The sequence below is a fragment of the Lacerta agilis genome, chromosome 14 (genome assembly GCF_009819535.1).
Source record: "Lacerta agilis isolate rLacAgi1 chromosome 14, rLacAgi1.pri, whole genome shotgun sequence".
In the NCBI taxonomy this organism is placed as follows: Eukaryota; Metazoa; Chordata; class Lepidosauria; order Squamata; family Lacertidae; genus Lacerta; species Lacerta agilis.
The window spans coordinates 31,342,860-31,366,425 of record NC_046325.1 but is presented as its reverse complement, the minus strand read 5'-3'; the positions used below and the strand labels follow the sequence as shown (position 1 = coordinate 31,366,425).

The 23,566-nt window shown below is 43.9% G+C and overlaps 1 protein-coding gene across 1 annotated transcript in view; it reads left to right on the top strand.

The window, feature by feature from the left end:
• The window catches only part of SKAP1 (src kinase associated phosphoprotein 1), a 328,856-nt gene extending 319,151 nt beyond the window's left edge, over positions 1 to 9,705 (top strand). Inside the window, exons 12-13 of the mRNA XM_033169409.1 lie at positions 5,354 to 5,459; positions 9,329 to 9,705. Of these exons, the coding sequence (XP_033025300.1) occupies positions 5,354 to 5,452 (99 nt within the window). The 3' untranslated portion in view covers positions 5,453 to 5,459; positions 9,329 to 9,705. The remainder of the gene's footprint in view (positions 1 to 5,353; positions 5,460 to 9,328) is intronic.
• Positions 9,706 to 23,566: the final 13,861 nt, after the last annotated feature.

The window sequence follows — 23,566 nt, the reverse complement described above, 5'->3', positions numbered from 1 at the left end:
TTTTAACAGGTCTAAACTATTTGTTGTTATTGAAATGCCTAGATACTTTATTTTTTTTGATATTTTTAATCCTGTGAGTTCCTGTAGTTTTTCTTTTTCTTTATTTTCCAAATTCTTTACCATCATCTTTGTTTTCTCGTAATTTATTTTTAAGCCTGCTAGGTTACCATATTCTTTTATAACTTGTAAAGCATTCGGGATGCTATCTATGGGATCTTCTGATGTTATAAGTATATCATCCGCGAAGGCTTTAATTTTATGTTTCGTTTTCCCTAGCCAATTTCTTGATGTCATGCTGCATGTTTCCTCGTCATTGCTTCACATCAAATTCCTCACATCATGGAAGGATTTGCCACATCCTGGAAGGCAGGATATAAATAATTGCAATAAATCAATAGAGATAAATCCCTGGTTGTCAGTGCCAAGGAAAAATGCAACATGATGATGGTATCAGAACATGCTGTTAGTTTTACTACAAGTTATGGAGGAGGAAGGGGAGAACTCAAAACCAGACTGCTGTTTTGGATAGCAACCCCATGTCCCTCATAACATGTAGTTACACTTTGAGTAACCACAGGATATCCAATGCATACACTTCTGGGACCGAAGGAAGGAATTCCTTTGAGTGTTTATTCCAGACACCTCTTGCTTCTAAAAATTAACCAACCTCTTCAGTGATTGAGTAGGAATTCAGCCAAACCTTCCTCCTCCCTGTCAATCTTATCTGTGGCCATATTGTAGTTTGCCGTTCCCGTCAACAGCTTAGTTCAGAGTTCTGCAAATTGTCTCACTTATTCCACTGTCAGTGCTGTTGGCAGCTCATGCAAGTGGGATAAATTTTGCAAGAGCTTAGCCCTAAATCCCAGTGCAACCATAATTAGGAGAATATAGATTCACATTTTTGGAAATAAATTGTAGCAAGGAGGACTTGCTTGAAACACACACCCTGAGTCAAATTCATTTTTGCTCTTAATTATTTGCAAATGACAGCCTGTTTCAGTGTTGCCTCGCTGACAGGCAGCCTGCAGGAAATGCTTACTTACAGAGATGCTGCACATGTAATGCACATGAGATGCTAAACAGTAATATTTAAAAATACTCACTAAATGCACTTTGCCCATCATGAGTAGCAGTTGTGAAAGCTGCTGCCAGAATCGGAAGCATGCTCCTGCTATTAGTGGTTAGGGATACGCATTTGGTAAGGATCTTTTAAACATAACTCTTCCTTCATAAAGCATTTGTGACACATGATGGGGCTTCTCCTTGTCTGCATGTGGGGTATATATAACATCTAAAACTAGCCTTTAACAAGCAGCAGGTCTTACCTTGGTTTAGCTCAGCAGGTGAACATGTCATGTGCATGCAGAAAGTAACAAGTTTGTTCCAAGATATAGGCATCTCCAGTTACAAAACCTCACAGAGTAGGACTGGGAAGGACCTTTGCTAGAGAGCCGTCACCAGTCAGAGTATATTGCACTGGGCTTAATAGACCAAAGGTCTGATTTAGTATAAAGCACATTCATAATATTCCTATGACCACTGAGTAACTGCAACCAGCCGCTGCATCTGGGCTTACCGAGAAAGAACTCAGTGGGTGATGACTTCCCATTAGATTTGCACCCCAGTAATATACATGCACACATATTTTATACAGAAAGCGAAAGAGCGCTGCAGCCCTCAGGCTGTTTCTGCCTTGCCCCTCAAAGACGTATCAGTGGTCATCTTGGGTAGTTGCTGAGCTGTCATGCAGAACGCTTTACAAATAGGGAAACAGTAGGGATGGGGGCAGATGGAAATTAAAAGCGAGCGGCTCTGTAGCAGGGGTCTTCATTCTGTTTTCCGGCTTACGAGAGCTGCCTGCTGTTTCCTCCCAGTCTTACTCCCCCTACCCCCTGCCGCTACCTGCTTGCTAAGGCATTTTCTTGTGGCACGGTAGAGAGAGTCCAGACATTGAGACAGGAGGCATGCAAAGGACACCCGTGACGCTGTCGAAAAGCAGTAAAGCAGCCGCATGAGAAGGCTGAGAGTAGCCAAGAAATGTCCCCCTTGTTGCTTGTCGGCATTCTATTTTGGTTTATATGTCCTTTCCCATAGGTTTAGATATTGTTTTCCCATTAGTTGGTGTACATCAGCAACATAAATTCTTCTATGTCTGTGCATGTGCAATCCCTCCACGGACCCCCACGCCCAGGAAAGATGGATCCGCATGCAGCTGTTTCAGCTTTGCTGCTGACAAGAAATTTGGGAGCCAGGGGATGGGGAGAGAAATTTTGCATTTCATTTTTACTTCCTTTGCATATTTTTGTTTCATCTTTTTTATTCGGCATGGATGCCACCCCTGCGCTAAGCTTCTGTTCTTGAGATCATTTTACACGCCTTAGATAACACACATACCTCTTTCAGTCCATGCAATCAGAACAGGTAAGGTGAAATCCTGTGATCCCATTCCCTAGGCCACAGTTCAGACTTCAAGCCAAGAACATTACAAATGTTCCTAATTTTTGATACTACACGTCTCCAGTTGATTTCACTGCTCAGCACACCAATTTTAGGCCGTCTTTCGATGTACCTGCCTTTCATAAGAGTACCAGTACTCCTATGAATCAGGGGGTGCAGGACACCTGAAGAACGTAACTTTTTAGCCAGGATATCCTTTTGTTGAGGCCTTTTACCCTGGGCCCAGGAGAGAGGCTGGGAATGAACTCTGTATATTTCCCAAAATCCACTATCATTTTTGAAACTGAACTCTGCTTGGGATGCTGACCTCAAAGTTACAGTGTTTAGACATGTTACAGTGCTGAAACAGGCCTGCAAAATGAAACAAAGCCCTTATTAATGCTGGATTGCTGTAGGACAAACTCAGCGTTCTTGCTGCCCTTGTTGGCATGAGTCAGGGGTGTCCCCTACTAACACTAAGCTACAGTGCACAGGTCCTGGAGCACACTCTGCATGGGGAGCCAGCTACCACAAAAGGAGGCTTAAGAGCCTGGATTCAGGGTAGCTAGCTGTGGCATGGAGAGCCTCCCTTGAACCAAGCCACCTCAGACAGCTACCACCTCTGTCCTCATGGTCAAGCCTGCTCTGGGTCAATGGATGTGTGCAGGTCCAGAGGGTCTAGCACTCACTGGAATTTGTTTCAACATTTTCTGCTGAAGAAGTCATCCTCTCCATCACCCCATACAAAAAAAAAATCCCCCTCACTAAGCAAAGCCCAAACCTCCGGCATCAGCAACTTATGGAGGGAAGCTGGCAAATTAGCACCTCCAGACGCAAGGCAGGGTTCACCTCGGGCCGGGGCTCTGCCAGTGCAACTTCCTCCATTTTAATAGTTTAATAAAAATTAGCATAATTAACGAACATCTGTATGATCCAGAGCGGTGCAATTTGGCACTCGGAAACGAGAGCTTAAACATTATTGCTGGGAGTTTAATGTTGTTTTAATTCTTTTTGGCACAGCACAGGGAAATAAAGCGCCCGGCGCCGATGGTTCTCGGCTTGTGCTCATTTGCATTCCATTCTTCCTTTTTTGATTATGAACAATCGCTGGCTCCCCAGCAATCCATCAAAGCCGAAATTGTTTTAAAATACCTCACAGTGCTCAGGCCAAGGCAATGCTTGGAAGAAGGTGGGTCCGGTCTCAGTCTTCGCCTTTTACATCCATCTGGCACAGTATCCCTTTCTCTGTTTTTTCCTAGTGCCTTGGGCTTGTTCACACACACATCTACATCACTTCATTACTCTGTACTTGGCTATTTTAGCAGAATGTGTGAACTGACTCTGGGCTGAAAAGCATTGTGCATGAACTGACATCAGGTGATATGAAAGATGTTTGTGGTGATTAATCTATAATGGCTCATTCACCATGCATGTCGCCATTAGATGCTGCGTAGTCAACAAGTGATTAACATACTTGTGTGAAACAACCCATAGCTTTTATATTGAATGCTGCGACACGGCAACCTTTCAGCTTGCCACGTTTTGCTCCTAACGTGTACATGAGAGAGGTTATTCTAGAGAAGAAAGCACTCTGAATGTGCTCAGAGGAACTCTTCTTTACTATTACTTCACATATCCCTGCAGCTATTTAAGGAGCAAAATGTAGGACATTCTGCCTCACCCAGTGTCCAGTGGGCCAACAGCTGCTAGAATCATGTTTTCCACGCCAAGGGAAGGGCAAAGACTGTATGGCCCCACTCGCCAGAAAGCTGACAGTCCCAGGTTCTCCACAGCCAAAACAGAACTTCTGCCAGAACTTGCACTTCTTCTGGGTGCTGCAGCAAAAGGCTCTGTATGGACAAGTTTGCACAATCAACAGGGTTAAGTGGTAGATATTTTTCTGAACTGTTCCATTTCAAGCTGCAGGCGGAAGAATACAGTTTGAAGAATATGCAAAAACAAACACAACCCTTTCCCATTAGAAAACTGGTGCATCAGGCAGAAGCCTAGTCCAAACCTTTATATGTACAGATAATCTTATCTATGAACATTATTCCTGTATTCTTAAGTGTTATGGTAAGTTAAAAGTAGTTTTATTTGATGCAGCATTTGTGAAGGGAGAAATACAAAGTATTTGGGACTTTTGCTTTAATGCTGCTTTATTCCAACAGGTTTATTTTATATGTTAGACCCTTGACAGTTGTATTTTTCTTGTTTTAATGCAATTAATTATATCCTGTCTTTCTGCAGTGTCTAAGGCAGCTAACCAAAAATTACATCAAATTAAAAGTTCAAAAAAATATTAAATGAGAAATAATAATTCATATTGCTATTTCAAATGCATGTACAGAAGTATAATGTCCCAATCAAGGGAAGTAATAGTCCTGCTCTTTTCAGACCACACCTGGAATACTGCGCCCAGTTGTGGGCACCACAATTTAAGAAGGATATTAACAAGCTACAATGTGTGCAGAGGAAGGCGGCCAAGATTATCAGGGGAGGAAGGGTTGAGGGAATTGGGTATGTCTAACCTGGTAAAGAGGAAACCAGATGACCCTCTTCCAATTCTACAATTCTGTGATCCTATGCTCGTTGGACACAATCCATTAAGCCCTTTAACTTTTCTATCACCCTCAAGTGGCACCTAATGCTGAGTATGTTGCAATTTATCCTGCCACTACCCAGAATGATGGGCACGTGTATGTTTTACAATGACAATCAGTGCGGTCTTGCTGTAACCTTTCGGGCTACTTGTATGTGTGGCTCCCATGTTGGATTAGATGAGCCATTGGGCTGATCCAGGAGGCCCTTAATGTTCTTACGGTTCTGTGGCAGAGGCAGGAGTCTAAGCCCATGACATCAAGGCCCTTCCTTCATCCATCTATTTCACTTAATGCTGTTCTTACTTCAATTCCAGGAGTACAACATGTATGGCTGGTGGGTCGGAGAGATGAACAGCATGGTGGGGATTGTGCCAAAGGAATATCTTATGCCCGCCTACGATGTGGAAAGATGAATGGCAGGTAAGACAAGGCTGAGTTCGTGTCGCTTGGCAACGATTGTGGCAGATCTCCTTCAGGTTTAATCGCCTGCCATGGGACAGTTCTCCTTTACAGTCTCCATATGATACTCTTGAATAGTTGCTACTCACTTCAGTGGGGCTGATGCACTAGAACAGGCATGGCCAAACTTGGCCCTCCAGATGTTTTGGGACTACAATTCCCATTATCCCTGACCATAGCTGTCAACCTTTCCCTTTTCTCGCGAGGAATCCTATTCGGAATAAGGGAATTTCCCGCAAAAAAGGGAAAAAGTTGATCGCTATGTCCCTGACCACTGGTCCTGTTAGCTAGGGATCATGGGAGTTGTAGTCCCAAAACATCTGAGGGCAAAGTTTGCCTATGCCTGCACTAGAACTTGCCAGAGAACTGTTCTCAGATATGTCTGTCTTTCAGAACCAAGCTACACATTATAATAAATGTGTGACATGCATTTTTAAATAGCAGCTAAGCCCCCATCCTTGATCAATTTGAATCGGGGCCTCAACACGGGCTGAGGAGTGGATTAACCCTTTCAACTGCAGTGCAGTTCCAATTAAAATTCTTTCCGCCTCACAAACTACTACCAGTATTTGTCACCCCCCTCCACACACACACTAAATACCTATCACTCCTGCTATAGTACTGAGATTAGGGGGAACCTGCAGCCAGTGGTGGAGCTTCATTCTCCAGCACCGGGGGGGGGGGGGCGGAGAGCAGGCGGGGGCAGGGCGCACTGCCCACAGAGGCGTGGTGCGTGTACTGGGGGTGTGGCACGCTGTCTGCAGGGGGCAGTCGCGATGGCACCCTACTGGAATTGCACTGCCGGGGGCGGTGCGCTCCCCCCGCACTCTTCCTCTGCCAGTGCCTGCAGCTGCTATTTAAAGACTGACAAATTCAAATATGCACTTAGCATGTAGTTTGGCCCCCACTCTGTTGCTCTTAATGGCACCTGAAATTCATCACCTGAAGTGGCTGCCTTACTTTTCTCATGGCAAGTCAAAAACTTTGAAGGAACTTTCCTTTTGCATTCCTCAGCTGCTTGCCAAACCCATTAATGTTTCATCGGCTGATAAGTCTTCCCTCAGAGGTGCCTTGGAGTTAATTGAACTGCACTTAAGATAATTGAAACACATAGTGTGATTTTAATCAACCACCAGGAGGTGGTGCTGTTACTTGTGTTGAAGGGAATGCACCAGCTTTGGGGGGGGGGGAGGTGAAAGAAGGGATGCTCCAAAATGGTGGACAGTTGACAAAGAGAAAATGGAGGGAAGCTCAGCAATTGCTCATTTGTATTCTATAACTGAAGATCCCTAAAGATCTAGTCTTTGATGAGAGGCAGAGGTATTATGTGGCTTATTCTCAACTATAGAAAGAAAGAAATTTTACTTCCCTTTGCAAATAATTGTTTTGTCTAGGCAGAGATGAACTGTTGGGTAATTAACTGAGAATCAGCCACTTTTCTGTTCTGCCTGATGAAAACTATTGAGCAACTCCAAAAGATAGCATATTCTCACAGCCATATAAGCTGGCCCAATATAATTGTCATAATATATAAACTACTTTCTATCTTTGTTAAACCTTGGTAATGACTCAGGTCTTATCTGCTGTTGACTAATGGGAAAGTGGATCTGTGAACCACTGGTTTGTCTTGGGACAGTTGTTTTTAGGATGGGACTACAAGGAGGATCATGCAGTTGTTGGTTGTTGAGGGTTACCCCTGTCTGGCATTGCTGCCCACTGATCTGGAAGCACAGCCCCGAATACCAGATAGCAAAGGAAAGATATCTCAACCATGCTCAGAGACACTCCTGTCTCTATTATATGTGACATATTCCAGGTCTCTGAACCCTGGCAAAAACAAATTCCGAGGCTGTGTTATGGTGAGATGTGGCTTGAATTGAACAGTGAGTGGGGAGATCCATATCCTTTCATTATTGTGGATGATATTCTCCAGCCCAAGAGCAGGCTGGGTATCTGAAACATTAACAGCGAGTTTGTTAAAAAGGCACTGCACGCAATGTTTCTTGATTGTCTTTTTACATAAGCCTGGATTAATATCGTCTGGAGGAATATTGTCTCTGGCTCCATCTTCTGGCCTCTCCTTTCTGCCAGAGCAAGCCAGGGAGTCTCCACATTAGGAGAAAGCATTAAGATTCATTAGGTGAATTCTGAGTTAACATTGAAGTGGAATTCAGTAAGGTCATACCGTGTTGGCAGGGAGCACATTTATACAAGGCGGGGCTAGGGAAGGAATAGCTGGTTAGACAAAGGTGCTAAAAAGATGTAGGAGTCAAGATAGAAGAACAAACTATATCAAAATACAATTTTAAATTTTACTGAATTAGTGACCAGTCTGTAGCATGGGTGCCACAAGTGGCACAGGCAGTAGTCTCATTGGATGAGGACCAATTGGTCTGACTGTAGCATGGAGTCAGGTCTGCTTTCCTGCCTGCTCCCCATGTCATTACACTTAGAGGCAAGGCCACCTCAAAGCATGTGGATGGGGTGCAGTGGGGTGTAGTGTACGCTGCAATGGAATTATGAAATACTTTGGACTTTGCTTGGGTGCCCTAGTCCAATAAATTGGCCACCACTGTTTAATTAACTGCAAGGCTAGCTCCATGTTTGCTTGGACCTGGGTACCAGATTTGCTCAAGAAAAAGCACACTACTCTGTCACAAGCTGGATTCTTGATCCAGTGTTACATGCCACCCCCAATCTCTACAGCAGTGTGAGATTCCAGGTAGCTCCTGGTGCTCTTTACCCTGAGTCTTCAACATCCTTGCCTTGCTCCCTCAAGTCACACCCCAGCTTCACACTTACCTCTTTTAATACAGTACAGGCAGAAGTCCCACTGCCTTTGATCCTTCTGTTGTGTGAATGACTCATTGCCCTAGGCTAACACCTCAAAGGGAAATTAGCCTGACTCAATTACTTTCTAACATGTTGATTTCAACCAATCGATGTGTCTAATACCCAGCTTAGGAAGTTAACTTAATTAGTCTTGCACATGCTAATTAAAGGATTAGAAGTGCCTAGTACACAGCTCAAATGCACACATGGATCGGTCCTAAATATACATGAGTCTGGCTGTTTCCTGGTTTTAATACTGCAAGCCTTAATTAAACTCTAGCACCTACAAACCTGTTACACTTTCCTCTGATATCCAGAGTCCTGAGATTACAGCAAGCAGGTGAGCAGGCTTTGTGCCAGATCCACTCAGGTCACTTGCACACTCCTTAATTTACCCTCCCTGCTGGTTTCCCAAAAGCCAAGAGTGGTGAGTTGGAAATTATGCCAGGTCTGGGACTCGGCTACGTAGGCCCTTTAAACGTTTATGAGCCCTGGGCAAACTGCTCAGCATTCCTTGTGCTGGTGCCTTGTGGCAAGTGATTGCCTGTATTCACTGTAGGTTTTTCATTTCCAGAAGGAAATTGAAGGCTTTCTTTGTATAACTTGAAATTTCCAATCAGGGCTTATTTTGTGAACCAAGAGCAGAGGGGCATCCAGCACCCTAAGGCTGGATGTAGTGGGTTAGTTACCTAGAGTGAAAACCCATTTTTGAAGTTTGTGTTTCAGACATAACATAACAGCAAGTCCAGGACCTTTTGTGTGGAGATTGATTGATTTACAATGAGCACAACAGTCCCCAGACATCACAAACGGAGGGGTCCACATCAAGACTGATGAAATACTGTCAATTTAAAAAAATGGAGTGGGAGGGTCTTGCAGAGCAACAAAAAACCTGGGCTGAATATGGGCTGTGGGTTGGCCACCTTATTAATGATTCTATTTTCATAGTTTTTCCTCCCAAATGACCATCTTCACATTTATTTTATGTTCCTTCCTAGATAACCTGGGTCTCATCTCTTCCTGTCCCTTGCATTGTTGATGCAACAGAAACACTTCCTAGAACCCCTATTTGCTATCCCTAAGAAAAATATGTGCACACGAGATGTCCTCAACCCACATGAAATCTGCTGCACAAGCACAGTCTCCTCTCTTGTTGTTCCTTCAGCCTTTTCCATTCTGAGATAGTTCTTCACACTCCAGAGATGTTTGCTGTGGTACTTTTTCCAGACTTGGCACATGCTCTTGTTCTGCAGAAGGTGGCCAAACATTCCACATACATGATGGTGGGGGCAGTACTTGCTTTTGCAGAACACTCAATGGGGAAATGTGTTGACAATATTTCGGAATAAATACTTCTGTCATTTGCTGATTAGAAGGTGTTTGTTGTGCTGAAGTCCCTCTCTCTCTCTCTCTCTCTCCTCTCTCCTCTCTCTCTCTCTCTCTCTCTCTCTCTCTGTGTGTGTGTGTGTGTGTGTGTTTATCAGCTAGTCAAGTTTTATTGCTTTAGCCAAAGGCCAAAACATCCAGTACAGAATACAGTATAATTAGAATAAAACTCCCAAATCCCAAATAAAAGTTATGAGGTAGGCTGAAAAGATTCCATTTAGAACGGAGTAATTTGGACTTTATTCATGCTTAAAATATTAAGTATACTTATAATAAATATACGCTACTAACATTAAGAGAAACATAAAGATTGAAATACAACTGGGTAAAAAAGAAGTAAATGTTTCATTTTTGTTGCTATTCATTTATTGCTGCATCAGGGTGGGAATGCGTTTTAATAAGAAATCTGGCTGGCAGGCACACACACACACACAGTCCTATAGAACAGGCCTGTATATTCCAGCTGAACACACCTCACAGCCTTGTCAACAAGACCTGTTTTCTTTGAGTCCCAGGCAGCCAGCAAAGACAAAAAGTTTATTGAGCCCCTTTCAGCTGTCATACATGGCTGCTAGCTGTCTACCTGGATAAGTTACAAGTTGGACAGACTACCTATAAATATAGCAATACTACTGTATATAAAGGGGAGAAAATCCATCTGACTTACAAAGCATGGATAGGTGTTTAGACCAAACTCCTGCCCCCTCCCCATTTTGTTCAAGATCTAGCTTTTTGCTCCAAAATCTGATGAAACCCAAAACTGATCTGCTTCAGCTTTAATAATTCAATGTAAAATGCAAGCGATTCCTATTTTCTAGAGTGAGAAGTGTTGGACTTCAAACTTGCCTTAACTTGAACTCAGATGTGCATGGGAACATCTTGCCTACGGATGGAGAGTGTCTTGCAGATGCTTAGTGGGAAAGGAGAATTCTTTGTACTGCTTTGCATGCTGAAGGTTCCAGGGTCAATTCCTGGCATCCCTTGGTGGGGCTGGGAGACACCTCAATCTGAAACCCTTGAGAGCTGCTGGCTCAGAATAAATGTTGCAACTAACACCACATCTTGGACAAGTGCATGGAAGGTTGCCTGCCTACACCTGAATCTCTGGGATAAAGGTGGTAGAGCCCTCACTATCTGACACAATGGATCTAGTTGTGTGAGGTGTATTAAACTATACCTCCAGGTGTGACATAGCTAAGCTATGAGACTGCAGACCATCTGCCACACCGTGATGCTAGCCAGTGGAAAGCTGTTTCTCTTCATATTTCAGGTGTAGAGGTCATTGAAGCCACAAGATGGCGGTAGTTAACTGCTCACCTGCTACATCTAAATTCCCAGTGGTAGCAAACCTGGAGTTCTTCCTCCTCCCACACTCTCCAGGGATGACGTGAAAAGATAGCGTTTTAGTCTTTCATGTTGACAAATCCAATGGATGTGCTTCGTGGATGAAAACCTAGGCTGTGACCTGCAGACAGCTTACTTAAAATCTACTGAAATAAATAAGATTCTCAAGGCCAACTGTGTGCAAAATTGCAGCCTTACATTTGGTTTCAAAATAGCTCAACTGAAACTTACTGGGGGAGGGGAATGCCTTAAGCAGATTCCTCAAACTTGAATTTGCATGCAGGACTTTGCAAATGATTTTGTTTCAACCTTTGCTGTTATGGAATTTCACTTGTTTTTCGTGGGCTGAGGAAGAAACAAGGAGAGCAATCTATTCCCATTTGATCATGGCCAACACACATAGGGCTTAAAGGAGCTTGGATTCCTTTTCACCAGTATCATTGTCTGAACAAGAGTGGACATGTGTGGAAGCGACATAGCACGAAATAGGTGTGCTGTATGCACTTCCCACATTCCCATTCAGTCCTCCAACTCTGCCTGGCTAACTTGCTAGTAGCATAAGGGAAAGGAAGATAGGGATATGAGATGCACACACAGAGCTACCATTCATCAGATTGTCTTGGTATAAATCTGGCAAGCTTCACATTCCTCCCAGAATATACCAATGGGACGTGAGGTTTAAGATTTTAAAATAATCCTTCTAAGTCATATTTGAAAGCAAAATTGCAAGTTTTCAGAAATTCTGACATTTTACCAAATTTCAGTTTTAGAAAATGCAGAACACAATTCTTTGAGTAATGTGAACTAGACTACCTTCATGTCAGTGTGGTGTAGTGATTAGTGTGTTGATCTAGGACCTGGGAAGTCTGGGTTCAAATCCCCACTCAGCCATGGAGCTCACCGGGTGTCCTTGGGCCAGTCACAGCCTAGCCTACCTCACAGGGTTGTTGTAAGGATAAAATGAGGTGGAGGAACCACCTTGAGCTCCTTGGAGGAAAGATGGGATAATAAATAAATAAATAAAATGGAAATCTTATATAAAGTAACTTCTTCATGCCATCATCCTTTCTAGTGTTTATGTTTAAGTCTCAGGATTCTAGTTGTTGGATGTGTGGGGCTGAAAGGAGGGACTTTATTCATATGTAATGCTCTACACAGTCGTTGCTCAATGTTGAGTGCATATATTAACAAAATGAGGGGAAGAACTTCTATCCTACTAACTAGGACCCCAGCGGTTATGGTTTCCTACCGAATACTCTTTGCATATTTGGAGGCAGGAATGGGATGCTGTCCACAGGATGATGGAATGGTGAGTGATGTAGATTGAAGTTCCATGTTCACTGATTGATTGATTGATTGATTGATTGATTGATTGCATTTATATCCCACCTTTCTCCTGATAGTATACCATTGATTACAACTTGCTTTGGACAAACAAGTGGTACATTTTGCCATCGTGTCAAATTTAATTTCCCTGAGACATCTACTTGTCCATTTTACAGACAGAATGCTAGGCTACATGGGCCTTTGGCTGGGCTACATGTTGTTATTGCAGCATGGTATTCTTGACAAGTGTTTGGTAGAGAAACTGGAGGAAACAGGAACTCTCCAGGGTGCTGAAACATGCATAAAATAACCCACTATCCTATTCATAAGGGACGTGGGTGGCGCTGTGGTCTAAACCACAGAGCTTAGGGCTTGCCGATCAGAAGGTCGGCGGTTCGAATCCACACGACGGGGTGAGCTCCCGTTGCTCGGTCCCTGCTCCTGCCAACCTAGCAGTTCGAAAGCACATCAAAGTGCAAGTAGATAAATAGGTACTGCTCCGGTGGGAAGGTAAACGGCCTTTCCGTGTGCTGTTCTGGTTCGCCAGAAGCAGCTTAGTCATGCTGGCCACATGACCTGGAAGCTGTACGCCGGCTCCCTTGGCCAATAAAGTGAGATGAGCGCCGCAACCCCAGAGTCGTCCGCGACTGGTCCTAATGGTCAGGGGTCCCTTTACCTTTACCTTTATCCTATTCTTGAAAATAGATTCCTCTTCTTACCCAGACTTTAAAGTCTCTTCATAACATCCACATCAAAAATGGCATGTATACTGCAACATATGAAATCTAATGTACATTTATTTCACATAAACACAAGCACTCTCTTGACAATGCTTTAGATTATTTGCATCAAGCAGGGGGACTAAATGGCTTATAAGATCTTAGCCAACCTAGCCTGGGAAATTTACTTTGGAAAGATACTGATAATTCTCTTTTAGAGCCTTAAGATCTCCCAAAACTACATTTCCCAGAGTTCCTTGAGAGAGGGAAATTGTAACAATTGATTTAAATTGAAATGTAGTCAAGCTTTTAGAGGGTTTACATAACATGGATGGAGATGGAGATTGGGCATTAAGAATGGGAACATTCGGAAACCAGAATGTGCAGAATGTTCAACCTATTTGAAAATTACATATTCTGAACTCAGGCTAGCTACATGTGAATGCAACTATTTCAGACAGCAATTAGAGAGAGAGAATAAGTAACAATGAACAAAAATTCATTAACAAATTTCCTTTTTTTCAGTATTTCAATAAAGGGTTATGAGCGATTCAATATAAAAGGTCAATTGTTTCCCATTTCATCTATTTTGTTATGTACTGAATTCAATTTTAGAGTCCCAGCAGATGTTTAGTGTTTATGTTTAATACTCCAGTAAACATTGCACTGTGCCAGGACATGTTCTGATTTGCTGTTATCCTTATCTTTACTGTGGTAATAAGCTGTGTCCACAACTCCACATTTACAAAAAAAGTTATTTCAAACTTGAGTAACTGTTATAGCTTCAACATATTCTGGAAACTAGAGTTTTGTGAAATAACTGAGAGGCATTATAAAAATTCAAGAACACATACCAGCCAGGCAATGACACTCAAGGAGGGTATGAAGTAGGGCTGAAGCAGGGTGTAGCTTGGGGACAGGGGTTATGGCTTGGGGGGAGTTCCTGAGAACCAGATAGAGAGGTCCCCTATCCCTACTACATAAACTTGACAGCAAACACTGATGCAGTCAGAACAGCAGAATTTGGAGGCAGCAATGCTTTGGCATCCCAGTTGCTGGAAACCACAGCAGGGACGAGTGCTCTTGTGCTCCAATCCAGCTTGTGGGGTTTCCCACAGGCATCTGGTTGGCTAGACCAGATGGGCCATTGGCCTGATCCAGCAGGCTCTTCCTATGTTCTTATCTACACACTCCCAAAGGGAGAAGCACACACCATCTTTAGGATGTTGGCTGACCACTGTTGGAGGAGGAATGGAATGAAGTATCCTTGACAAGGGCATGGCTGGCTGGAATCCTGAGCTTTGGCCTAAGTCCCACTTGTACTTTTAATTATCAGTTCCTGTGGCAAAAAGCAAGTCGGGGGGAGGCTGTCTTCTTCAGCATACTCAGTGTGTGAGCTTCCCTAAGGCATCTGGCTGCCTGTTATTTGAAGGCGGTGCTAGGCTTGATGGTCCTTGTGGTCTGACATTTTAAGATAACAATTCAGTTCTTACTTTGGTGCAGGACATAAACAGACACAATCCTGCTGACAAGGATGGTCCAGTTGCAGGAAGGAAGGAATTTACCTCTCATTAGGAAGTATTTGCCTACAGTTTCTGTAAGTCCAACTTTGCTGCCACAGAGACCACTTGGGCATGGAGAGAGATGAGAGAGGCACCTGGCGGGGTTATTAGCAAACTTGGAGTTCATCCTTCTGCAGGGACTGGTTCATAATTACAGTCATTTTCTAGCTGTGCGATGAGTGTTTCATCAGGGCCTGCCTGGCTCTATCTCTCCAACCCTCATCAGTCACTAGAAGGGCTCTTTAAAGAGACAGCAGCTCCACCACCAGCAGCCCTCTCCCTCTCCATTTCTTTCTGAACAGCTGTGCTTTAATTGGGAAGACATATTTGAACCTCTCAAGTCACAGGAGGCAGGGATCGCTGCCTACCGCAAATTGTTTGCTCTTCTCCACAACTGTGTTGCCCAGCAGAGGAAAAATAGAGGGCACAATTCACCGAGAATTTCTCCCGCAAAAACTCTATTGAAATAAATGGGAGCACATCTGGTTCATTTCAATGTGGATTGTGTTCAATCTGATCTTCTTGTAAATCAGCTCCCAGTATTCCATCTCACACTCCCAACATGCTGTCATAGTCTAGCATGACCAAGACTCAGAACACAGAGCTATCTTTATTCTCTGTGATTCCCATTGAGGTCTGCAGCCTCAGCAGTGGCTAAGGAGGGGAATTGGCAAAATGACTGGCATCTGTCTTCTTGCTCTGCCCATCAAGGCTTACTAGCTCTCAACAATATTTAGCATGCGCACAACACTTTTGTGTCCACATGAATCAGCCTTGTTAGGTAGGTTAGTACTATTAATCCCCATAGTTCAGGTGTGGGGAGCTGAGAGAGTGTTTCCACAGAGTTTATTGCTGCATTGAAATTTAAACTAAGGTCTTCCTACTTTGCAACTCAAGTCTCTAAGGCACTTTGCTACAGTAGCTCCTAGTGATAATGTGAATAGGGGAGGACAGATAATAAGCTAGGAGCTTTGTGGACGGAAGCTGCTAGTTTTCCACCTTGTTAAAAAAAATCTACTACATACAAAATCTTTATAGTGAGTGTAACTAACCTTTTTGGCATGGGTCACATTTACACTTGACCAGCGCAAATCAGCTGACAAGGGTAATCACCCCCTCTTCCTCATGAAATGGCTGATATGATTACCTAGGGGTTGCATCAAGGCGCTGTGCCCTGCACAACAGAGTTTCTGCTTATTTTTGTTTTCCTTTTTGCCACTGCTCCTAAACTTGATTGGTTCTTAGATAGTGAAATGATTTTTATTTTTTTTACGAAGTCAGATCTCACAACCCAAACTGGGGATTAACCACCCCTGCTCTGTAGATCCACTGACTTGAGCAGTACTGCCTCCCACCATCCAAAGGAATTGTAAGACTCCTTTCTTAAAACTTTGCTATCATCTCATGGGAACAGATTGTGTCCTGCACCCAGTCACCCCACTCTAGAGAACGCTGTGTGCCTAGTGCCTGGGCTACTTCACACTTTGGGCACAAGCTTGGCATATATGGACACAGTGGAGGCTGGACCATGAGGGCAAACAGAGCACTGCTCCACTAACCTCTAGTCTATCATCAGCCAGCCCCCACCTGCCTGCCTTCTTACTAACAAACAGAATAGACAAAACAAAATAAAAAATTCCTTCCAGTAGCACCTTAGAGACCAACTTTGTTCTTGGTATGAGCTTTCGTGTGCATGCACACTTCTTCAGAATAAACTTGTCACTGACTTTGGCTCTGCCTGCCTCTGATCTCCCTTGTCTTCTGCCCTGCCAGCCCCCATTACATGGACATCTCAAAGAGCTGAGCCGGGGAGTTCTGCATGCCTTATCCCTTTGCAATGTGGGGTCTGCTGTTCTTCATGCATAGATCATATCTTCTGCACCAAAGCTATGGTGTGAGCTTGGGCAAAGCCCAGATCCCTGCTCTGTAATATGAAACTCATGCTGACCTCGCTCACAAAAAAGAACGGCATGGCAACACCGTATAGTTTACAAAGTAATTTGCATGTGAATGGCACCATGCAGGAGTGCCAACTTGAATAAAATATTGTGCAAGCTCAGGTAAGCCCCGCCCCGCATAATCGCCCCCACATAGGGAATGCCTATCAACTTTGTGGGGCCCCAGCCCCCTCAAATGTTTTATTGTGGGGTCTGAAGCCCCTACAGCCCCTAGGAGTTGGCTCCTATGGCACCATATAAAATGATTAGCTGTACCAAACTGGCACAAGGCGGCTCTCTTCTCATCTCAGTAATACAACTTCACATCTATAGTGTTTCAAGGACCTCACTTGTATGAGCTCAGTAATCCTTGCAACACCCTAGTAAGGTTGGTCAGTGCTCCCATAATGCATAGGGTTGCCCAAGGCTAGTTAATTAACTTTGAAATCATAAATGTGAATTTCTCATTTTGGAACTAGGCGTCTCTTGGTGTTTCCAGAGCATTATAGCAATTAGCAAGGTGCTGTGGCTCAAATGAGTAAAGGCAGCCAGCTCCCTCCTGCACATTTGCAAGATAAGCCTCTGGAAGCAGATCACAGGAGATATAGTCCAGTAAGGTCTGAATCCTTCATCTCCCTTTTAGGAACCAAGCCCTAGGCCCAAGGAGATCCCCATCTATCTACAGCTAATATCCTAAGCAGTATAACCAAGGTAGCACTTTGTTTTTTTGTTTTTTAAAGGTGGGCTAAGACTCAAATTAATGTTGGAGTAGATGACCCTAGGGGTCACTTCCAACTCTACAGTTCCAGGTTTCAATGTTCATTGGCCTGGAAGCCTTCCCTTCTAATACCAAGATTAGAAGGAGCAGACTGTAGGTCCTTGGTTGTGAAGAAAAGGCGCTTGAAGCATATGCAGAGTGGCATTCATCTTCATTATTAATTTGTATCATGGATGGCCAATGTAGTGCTATCCAACTGATGCTGAACTCCAACTTCCATCTGCCCCAGCCAGCATGGCTAATGGTCAGGAACGATGGGAGTTATAGTTCAACATCTGGAGGGCAGCGTGTTGGCTATCCCTGACTTATATGTTGCAGGGTCAAGATTCCTATTCAGAACTGTCTCAGATAAAGCCCTGCTTCAAGGTCATCTTGAACTTCCTCTTTATTTTAGAATACTGGACCCAAATTGCAGTGACTTGATGGGGAGGGGTAATAGTAGCAGGGGTCCCCTGCATATTCTAATTCACATGCTTGTGCGACTGAAAATCCGGTGCTGAAAGGACGATCTGCAGTCAGCCCAGTTCAAATAGAGCCTGGTGTTTTTTCTTGCCGTTTTTACTTTTGGCAAGAGGTGGCGCGTGGAGAATAGGGGTGCAGGATTCGTGTCCAGGCCTTGATAGAAAGAAGCATCTCTCCCGCGTCTCAGATGGCTGCCCACATCTCGATCCGCAGCTGCCGCCCCGCAACCCTGAGCTTAATGAGCCTGCAGTAGGCACAGCACTCAACCTCTCTCTCCCCCCCCCCTTTTCCCTTTCCCCCTAATCACCACCCTGAAATTCCAGGCTGCTGGCAGGCACAGCAAAAATTACTTTCTCCATTTTAAAAAAAAGGGCAGGCGTCTGCCAAGAGAAACTCAGAATGGAGCAGAAGGCAGGGAGACTTGGGGAGCCTTAATGATGCTCCGACAGAAATCCTGCCGGCAGCAGGGAAAGAAAGAAAAGAAACAAGCCAAGAGAAATGTTTGCAACTCCAAGCCTTGACCTGGCTAACAGCTTGCAGCTCCAAGGATGTTAATCCCCACTCCCCAATCTCTCAGCAGAGGAAATCGCAAGAGTTTGGAGGAGCCAGAAAGCAAGAAACAACCCTGCAACTAAACAGAGGAGGCACTCTCCTCTGGGGGCAAATTTTGGGGCTCCCATTAAAGGTGGAAGGTAGAGCAGTCTGGCCAACAACTTCTCCAGTGCAAACCCCGCTGAATTGAGAGAGAATGGCTTTGAGTATGTGCAGGATAATTTATTTATTTTTTGCCTCCCTATGTCGCCAACCAGCATGGTTGGATTTGGAATAAGCCCACGTTGAAAATGCGATAGATGCAATCTGTGCTGAAGTTATCCAGGGAGCCTTGAGAAGGAGAAGGGAAAGCCAGCACTTGAGCTAAGATCTCGTTAAGAATCAAGGAACCTCCAGGCCAAGTTAGTCCCTTACAGGAACTAAATGGATCTCTGCACAGCAGGGAGGCTAAACCAGCTTTAACCTAAAAATAAAGCCTGCAGATGTTGATATTGCTGTGGCACTCCTGCAGAGAACCATTTCCTTTAACACATTCAACCCTGCACATTTGTACTACACCGTTTCTAAAGGCAAAGGGTGGCTGCACTTATTACTGCCTAGATCTACAATCCCTGCCTTTTAATCCTGGCTGTATTGAGACTACTAGACACATTAAGTGGAATTCATCCCAACTCTCATCAGCCCCAGCCAGCATGGCCAGTGATCAGGGATGATGGGAGTTGTAGTCAAATGGTTGGAGTACCACAGGTTCCCCATACCTACTATACAGACTTAAAAGGCACTCAGTACGCTTAGAGGGTTTCTTGTTTAATGTTTTAGTGTTACATTCCTAGCTTTGGCCCTCCTGTTGCAAACATGCCAGAGGCTCAGTGCTGCTGAATCTCCCCTCAAGGTCTCATTTAAATTCTTGGTTTGTGAAGCAACAGGCACCAGGGCTCACATTTACCTTGTCTAAGGTTTGTTAGGGACTGGCTGCCATTTCACCATGGGGAAGGAAAAGGTGTTCTACATACCCAGGACTCTCTAGCCAGCTCACAGTTGTAGAGGGAAAGTATCAGATAATGAGAATCCAGTGAATGCTAAGAATATAAATGTTACATTGCTAGATCAAATCAAGATCTACATAGCCCAGCTGTCTGTCTCTAAATAGTGGCTAGCCAGCTGCCTTTGGAAACTCTCAAGCAGGATGCAGAAGAGATCACCATTCCTTGCTTGCCCTCAGGAGCTGGTAGTCAGATATGCTGACCCTGAACATGAGAGGTGCCATTCAGCAAGCACAGCTCATAGCTATCCACAGATCGTCCTACATAAATTAGTATACTCCCATTTTGAATTCATGTGGGCTCCCTCTTCATGCCCGCCCCAACTCAGGATAGGAGCCATTCAGCTACACAGAATGAGGTGGTAAGAGTTCTAGACTGTACTACTTCAGACTGCAGGTGGAGGGGGCTGGGGGGGAAATACTCCCCCACTTAGAAAATAAGACTCCCTACATGGAGAAAGCTAGCATGTCAATAACTTGCAGTGCAGCCCTCTCCCGGCAGTGTTCCTGTTCTTCTTCCAAGGAGTTGCGTTGGTTGTTTTTGCATGGAGGAACAACTGAAAATGAGCGTCACCAGCACCTATAAACTGAAGTGCATCTCTGGATTCTGCCACCTCATTCTGCTGTGTGCCTGGAAGCCGAGAAGCCATCAACACATTCTACAACGTGTCTACTACTGATTGCACAGAGACAAACTTTGGTTTGCCTTGAATCTATACAGTAATATAGATACTGAAAATGTCTTTGGCCTGAACCTGGGCATAAAATGAAGCCCTGCCTAACCTGCACTGGTTCCCTACTGGTTGTCTCATCATCTCTCTTCAAATACACTCGAGAAGAGAGAGAGCACCATGCGGAAAGGGGAGGGAAGACTTGTGTTGAGTTTTCAGGAGGGTGGGAAATCAAATCTCCAAACAGCTCCGAATGACTGTCTGGAAGCTTCGAAAGCTGAGCTGGCAAGGGCAGGTGGTTGCACAGCTGCGCCATTTGGATCATGCGCTCTCATCAATATTCATGAGGCAGCCCAGCCAATCAGGAGAGTAGCTGTCATTAGTGAGCATCTGGCTAGTGAGGAGAGGTTTATTCTGTTTTTGTTTTTTGAAGTGAACTTCTTTTGACATTTTGAGAATTTTCCTCTGTAGGTTTCAAAGTCCTCTTTGCCCACCCTCCACCTGCGCATTTGGCTTGATCCCTTTTGCAGCGCACAAGGCCCAAAAGCCCCCTGCAATGTAAAGCCATAACTAAGGAGAGGCAGAGGAGATGTGAAATTTGGGGGCGGTGGTGGAGGGCCTCCAGAGGTATCACATCTCAATTTTTTAAAGTAATAATCAGTGCCTAGTCTGATATAGCCTCAGCTGCATGACTACTTCCTACAGCGCTCCACTAACTTAAGACTCTAACACAAGACAGCAACTGTGTCAGAAGTACTTGTGTCAGAAGTAGCACATCAGCAACCCCCTTGAACATGACCTTGGGTTCTTTTGGCACCAGAAGGGCATGAAAAGGAGCCATGCTGCAGCAGCAACTATGCAGTTGAAATAACGTAGAGGGACTTAAATAGATACATAGTACTGTACCTAAATGCTCAAACACTTCATGTACATGATCTCATTAATCCTTAGCGTCCCTAGTAAGGAAGGCCAGCATTATTATCCCTATGTTACAGGCAGAGAGGCAAGGCCAGTGAATAATACCATCTCTTAAATCTACTTGGTGAGTTCTTGATCAAGCTGGAATTTGAACTGAGGGACTTCTGTCTCTTAATTGCGATGCTGTGCAACCATGGATCATCAAGTTGAAATAGACTAGAAGTCCACTTGGGTGTAAATCCCTACAAAACAAAGTCATGTATCCAGCAACAGCTCGAACACCAACACCAGCGTAATCCAAAGTACCACGTGCCACAAGCAGAGGCCAAGTTCATGACAGAAAACAGCTTACTAAGCAAATTATGGCTGGTTGGGGCTGATGGGAATTGGAATTCAACAACATCTGGACAGCCACAGATCCCCCAAGGCTGCTACAAGATTTTTTAAAATCCCAGATTCATGACCTATCCGACTTGCCAGTAAAACCTTTTCCCACCTCCAGACATACCAGTCTTTCAGCCAAGGAAACATATCCATGCCAAGTGGAAACTAATTGACAGATCACCCCATCACCAAAACACTCTCCTGTTTGCCCCAATATCATAAGAGACCTTCCCTGTTTCTATATTCAGGGCTGCCCATTTTTTATGCCTTTAGTGAAAGGTTAACCAAAACCTTACCAAGGACACTGGAGTCTCCCATGTCTCCTAAATAATAATAATATTTAACCTGGATTGGCTCTAACTCCTCCTATTTACATGTCCCTAGCCAAGCACCTGAACTATCCACTGGCAATCCATGCATAATATGATAGGTGCTACAAGTGTGGGATGAGGTTGGCAGAGGTTATTCACAAGGGAACTGCATTTTGCACATTGTTTTACCTTTGCTTCAGATAAAAGCACTGCTTGTAAGATAAAAGGTTAAATCAAACATTCTCAGGGTGGGTAAAAAGCAAAGCACTGTAAATGGACATCGCCTGGAAATGTTATCCTTTTTTAAATTTTATTTTTGCAAGTATACACATTTCTGAAAATTCACATATACAGTCTCTTAGAGGATGTTCTCCTTGTGCACCTATTGCAGCAAGGGATCTCCTTCTCTGTGCTGCAATCTGTGGCTGCTGGGAAGTGTGCATGAATGAAACAAAATCCCTTCCTGCTTCATCAGTACTCAAGGGGGTGGACTCTGATAAAATGGGAAAGACACATGCCACTCACCGCCCTCACATGGATGCTCCCATGATTGCCAGTGCTATAAGATCCGGCAAGAGGAAGTGCCCTTCCACCATCAGAAATTTATCGACGATTGGAAAAAATTTGTTAATTACTTGAGAAAATATACACAATTGAATACGTTTGTAGGATTACAGGAGGCTTTGTAGCATAAAATGAATGTTATTGTATGATGATATAATAGAGATTAAGTTGATTGTGAAAATTAAAGCAATAATATATGGAATAAATATAAAAACAAAGAAACGATATTGTGAAAACCAGAACGAAGGATTGAGGGAAGTCCAGACCTTGAGAGGTCAGAACACAGAAATGTTTTATAAGAAAGTATTGTAAATATAATGTATGCTTGTAAATTTCGAATAAAAAGATTATGGAAAAAAAAAAAAAAAAAGGAAGTGCCCTTCCACCACCACTAGTGATGAGTGCCTTGCAGCTTACATCCTAAGGTCAAAATGACTGGAAAGTCAACAACTGGAGAGGTGTATATCTGAACTTGGCCTGTCTGTTGATGGATGTAATAGGATATTCCATTATTACTTACTATACACACTATTCTATATACACCACCAGAACTTGAAAGAGAGGACACTTGCTTCTTTTGCTCTTCTGCACCCTCCTCAGTTCCACATCTAAAAAGAAAATATGTCATAACTGGGTGGCAGACTGGGGAGTGGGAAAATGAACGATTAAAAGCAACGTATGACCAGAGCTTTTCAGGCGATAGCAGTTCTACTTGCATGTTTGTTTTACTGAGATTGTTGGAGAGAGAAAGAGGTCTGAAAAAAGGCCAAAGCACTTTGATTGAGGAGTTTCTCGGCCATTTCAAAACTCGAAGCCCACAAACTGAATCTGCAAGTTACAGCAGAAAGCATCCAGGCACCAGAGTTGATGTTGGAGGGCAAGAAACTTCCTAACATTCATTAAAAAGGGTTTTCGGGGAAGTGTGTGGGTATCACCAGAAGCCTAATTTCATAGTACACCAAACTTTGGAAGGCAAGGGAGACAGAGGAGAAGAAACAGCAAAAAAGAGAAAGTAAGGAATGTTTCATGAAGGCCTCCCAGCCTATTCGAGCCCATTTATTTTAGCTCTGCATTATCTTCTACCCAAATGAGAATGGGCAAGTCAGAGGATCTCTAGAAGATCTCTGGTCTGACGCCTGTGCAACAACAATTGGAAGGAAATTATCTAATACCCTCACAAAGAAACACAGTGGTGGGTGTATGGAGGGGTCATCTTATTTCTAGAGCACATGATGGGTTGCATGCATCAAAGAGTATTACAGAATAACCCCCCCCCCCAT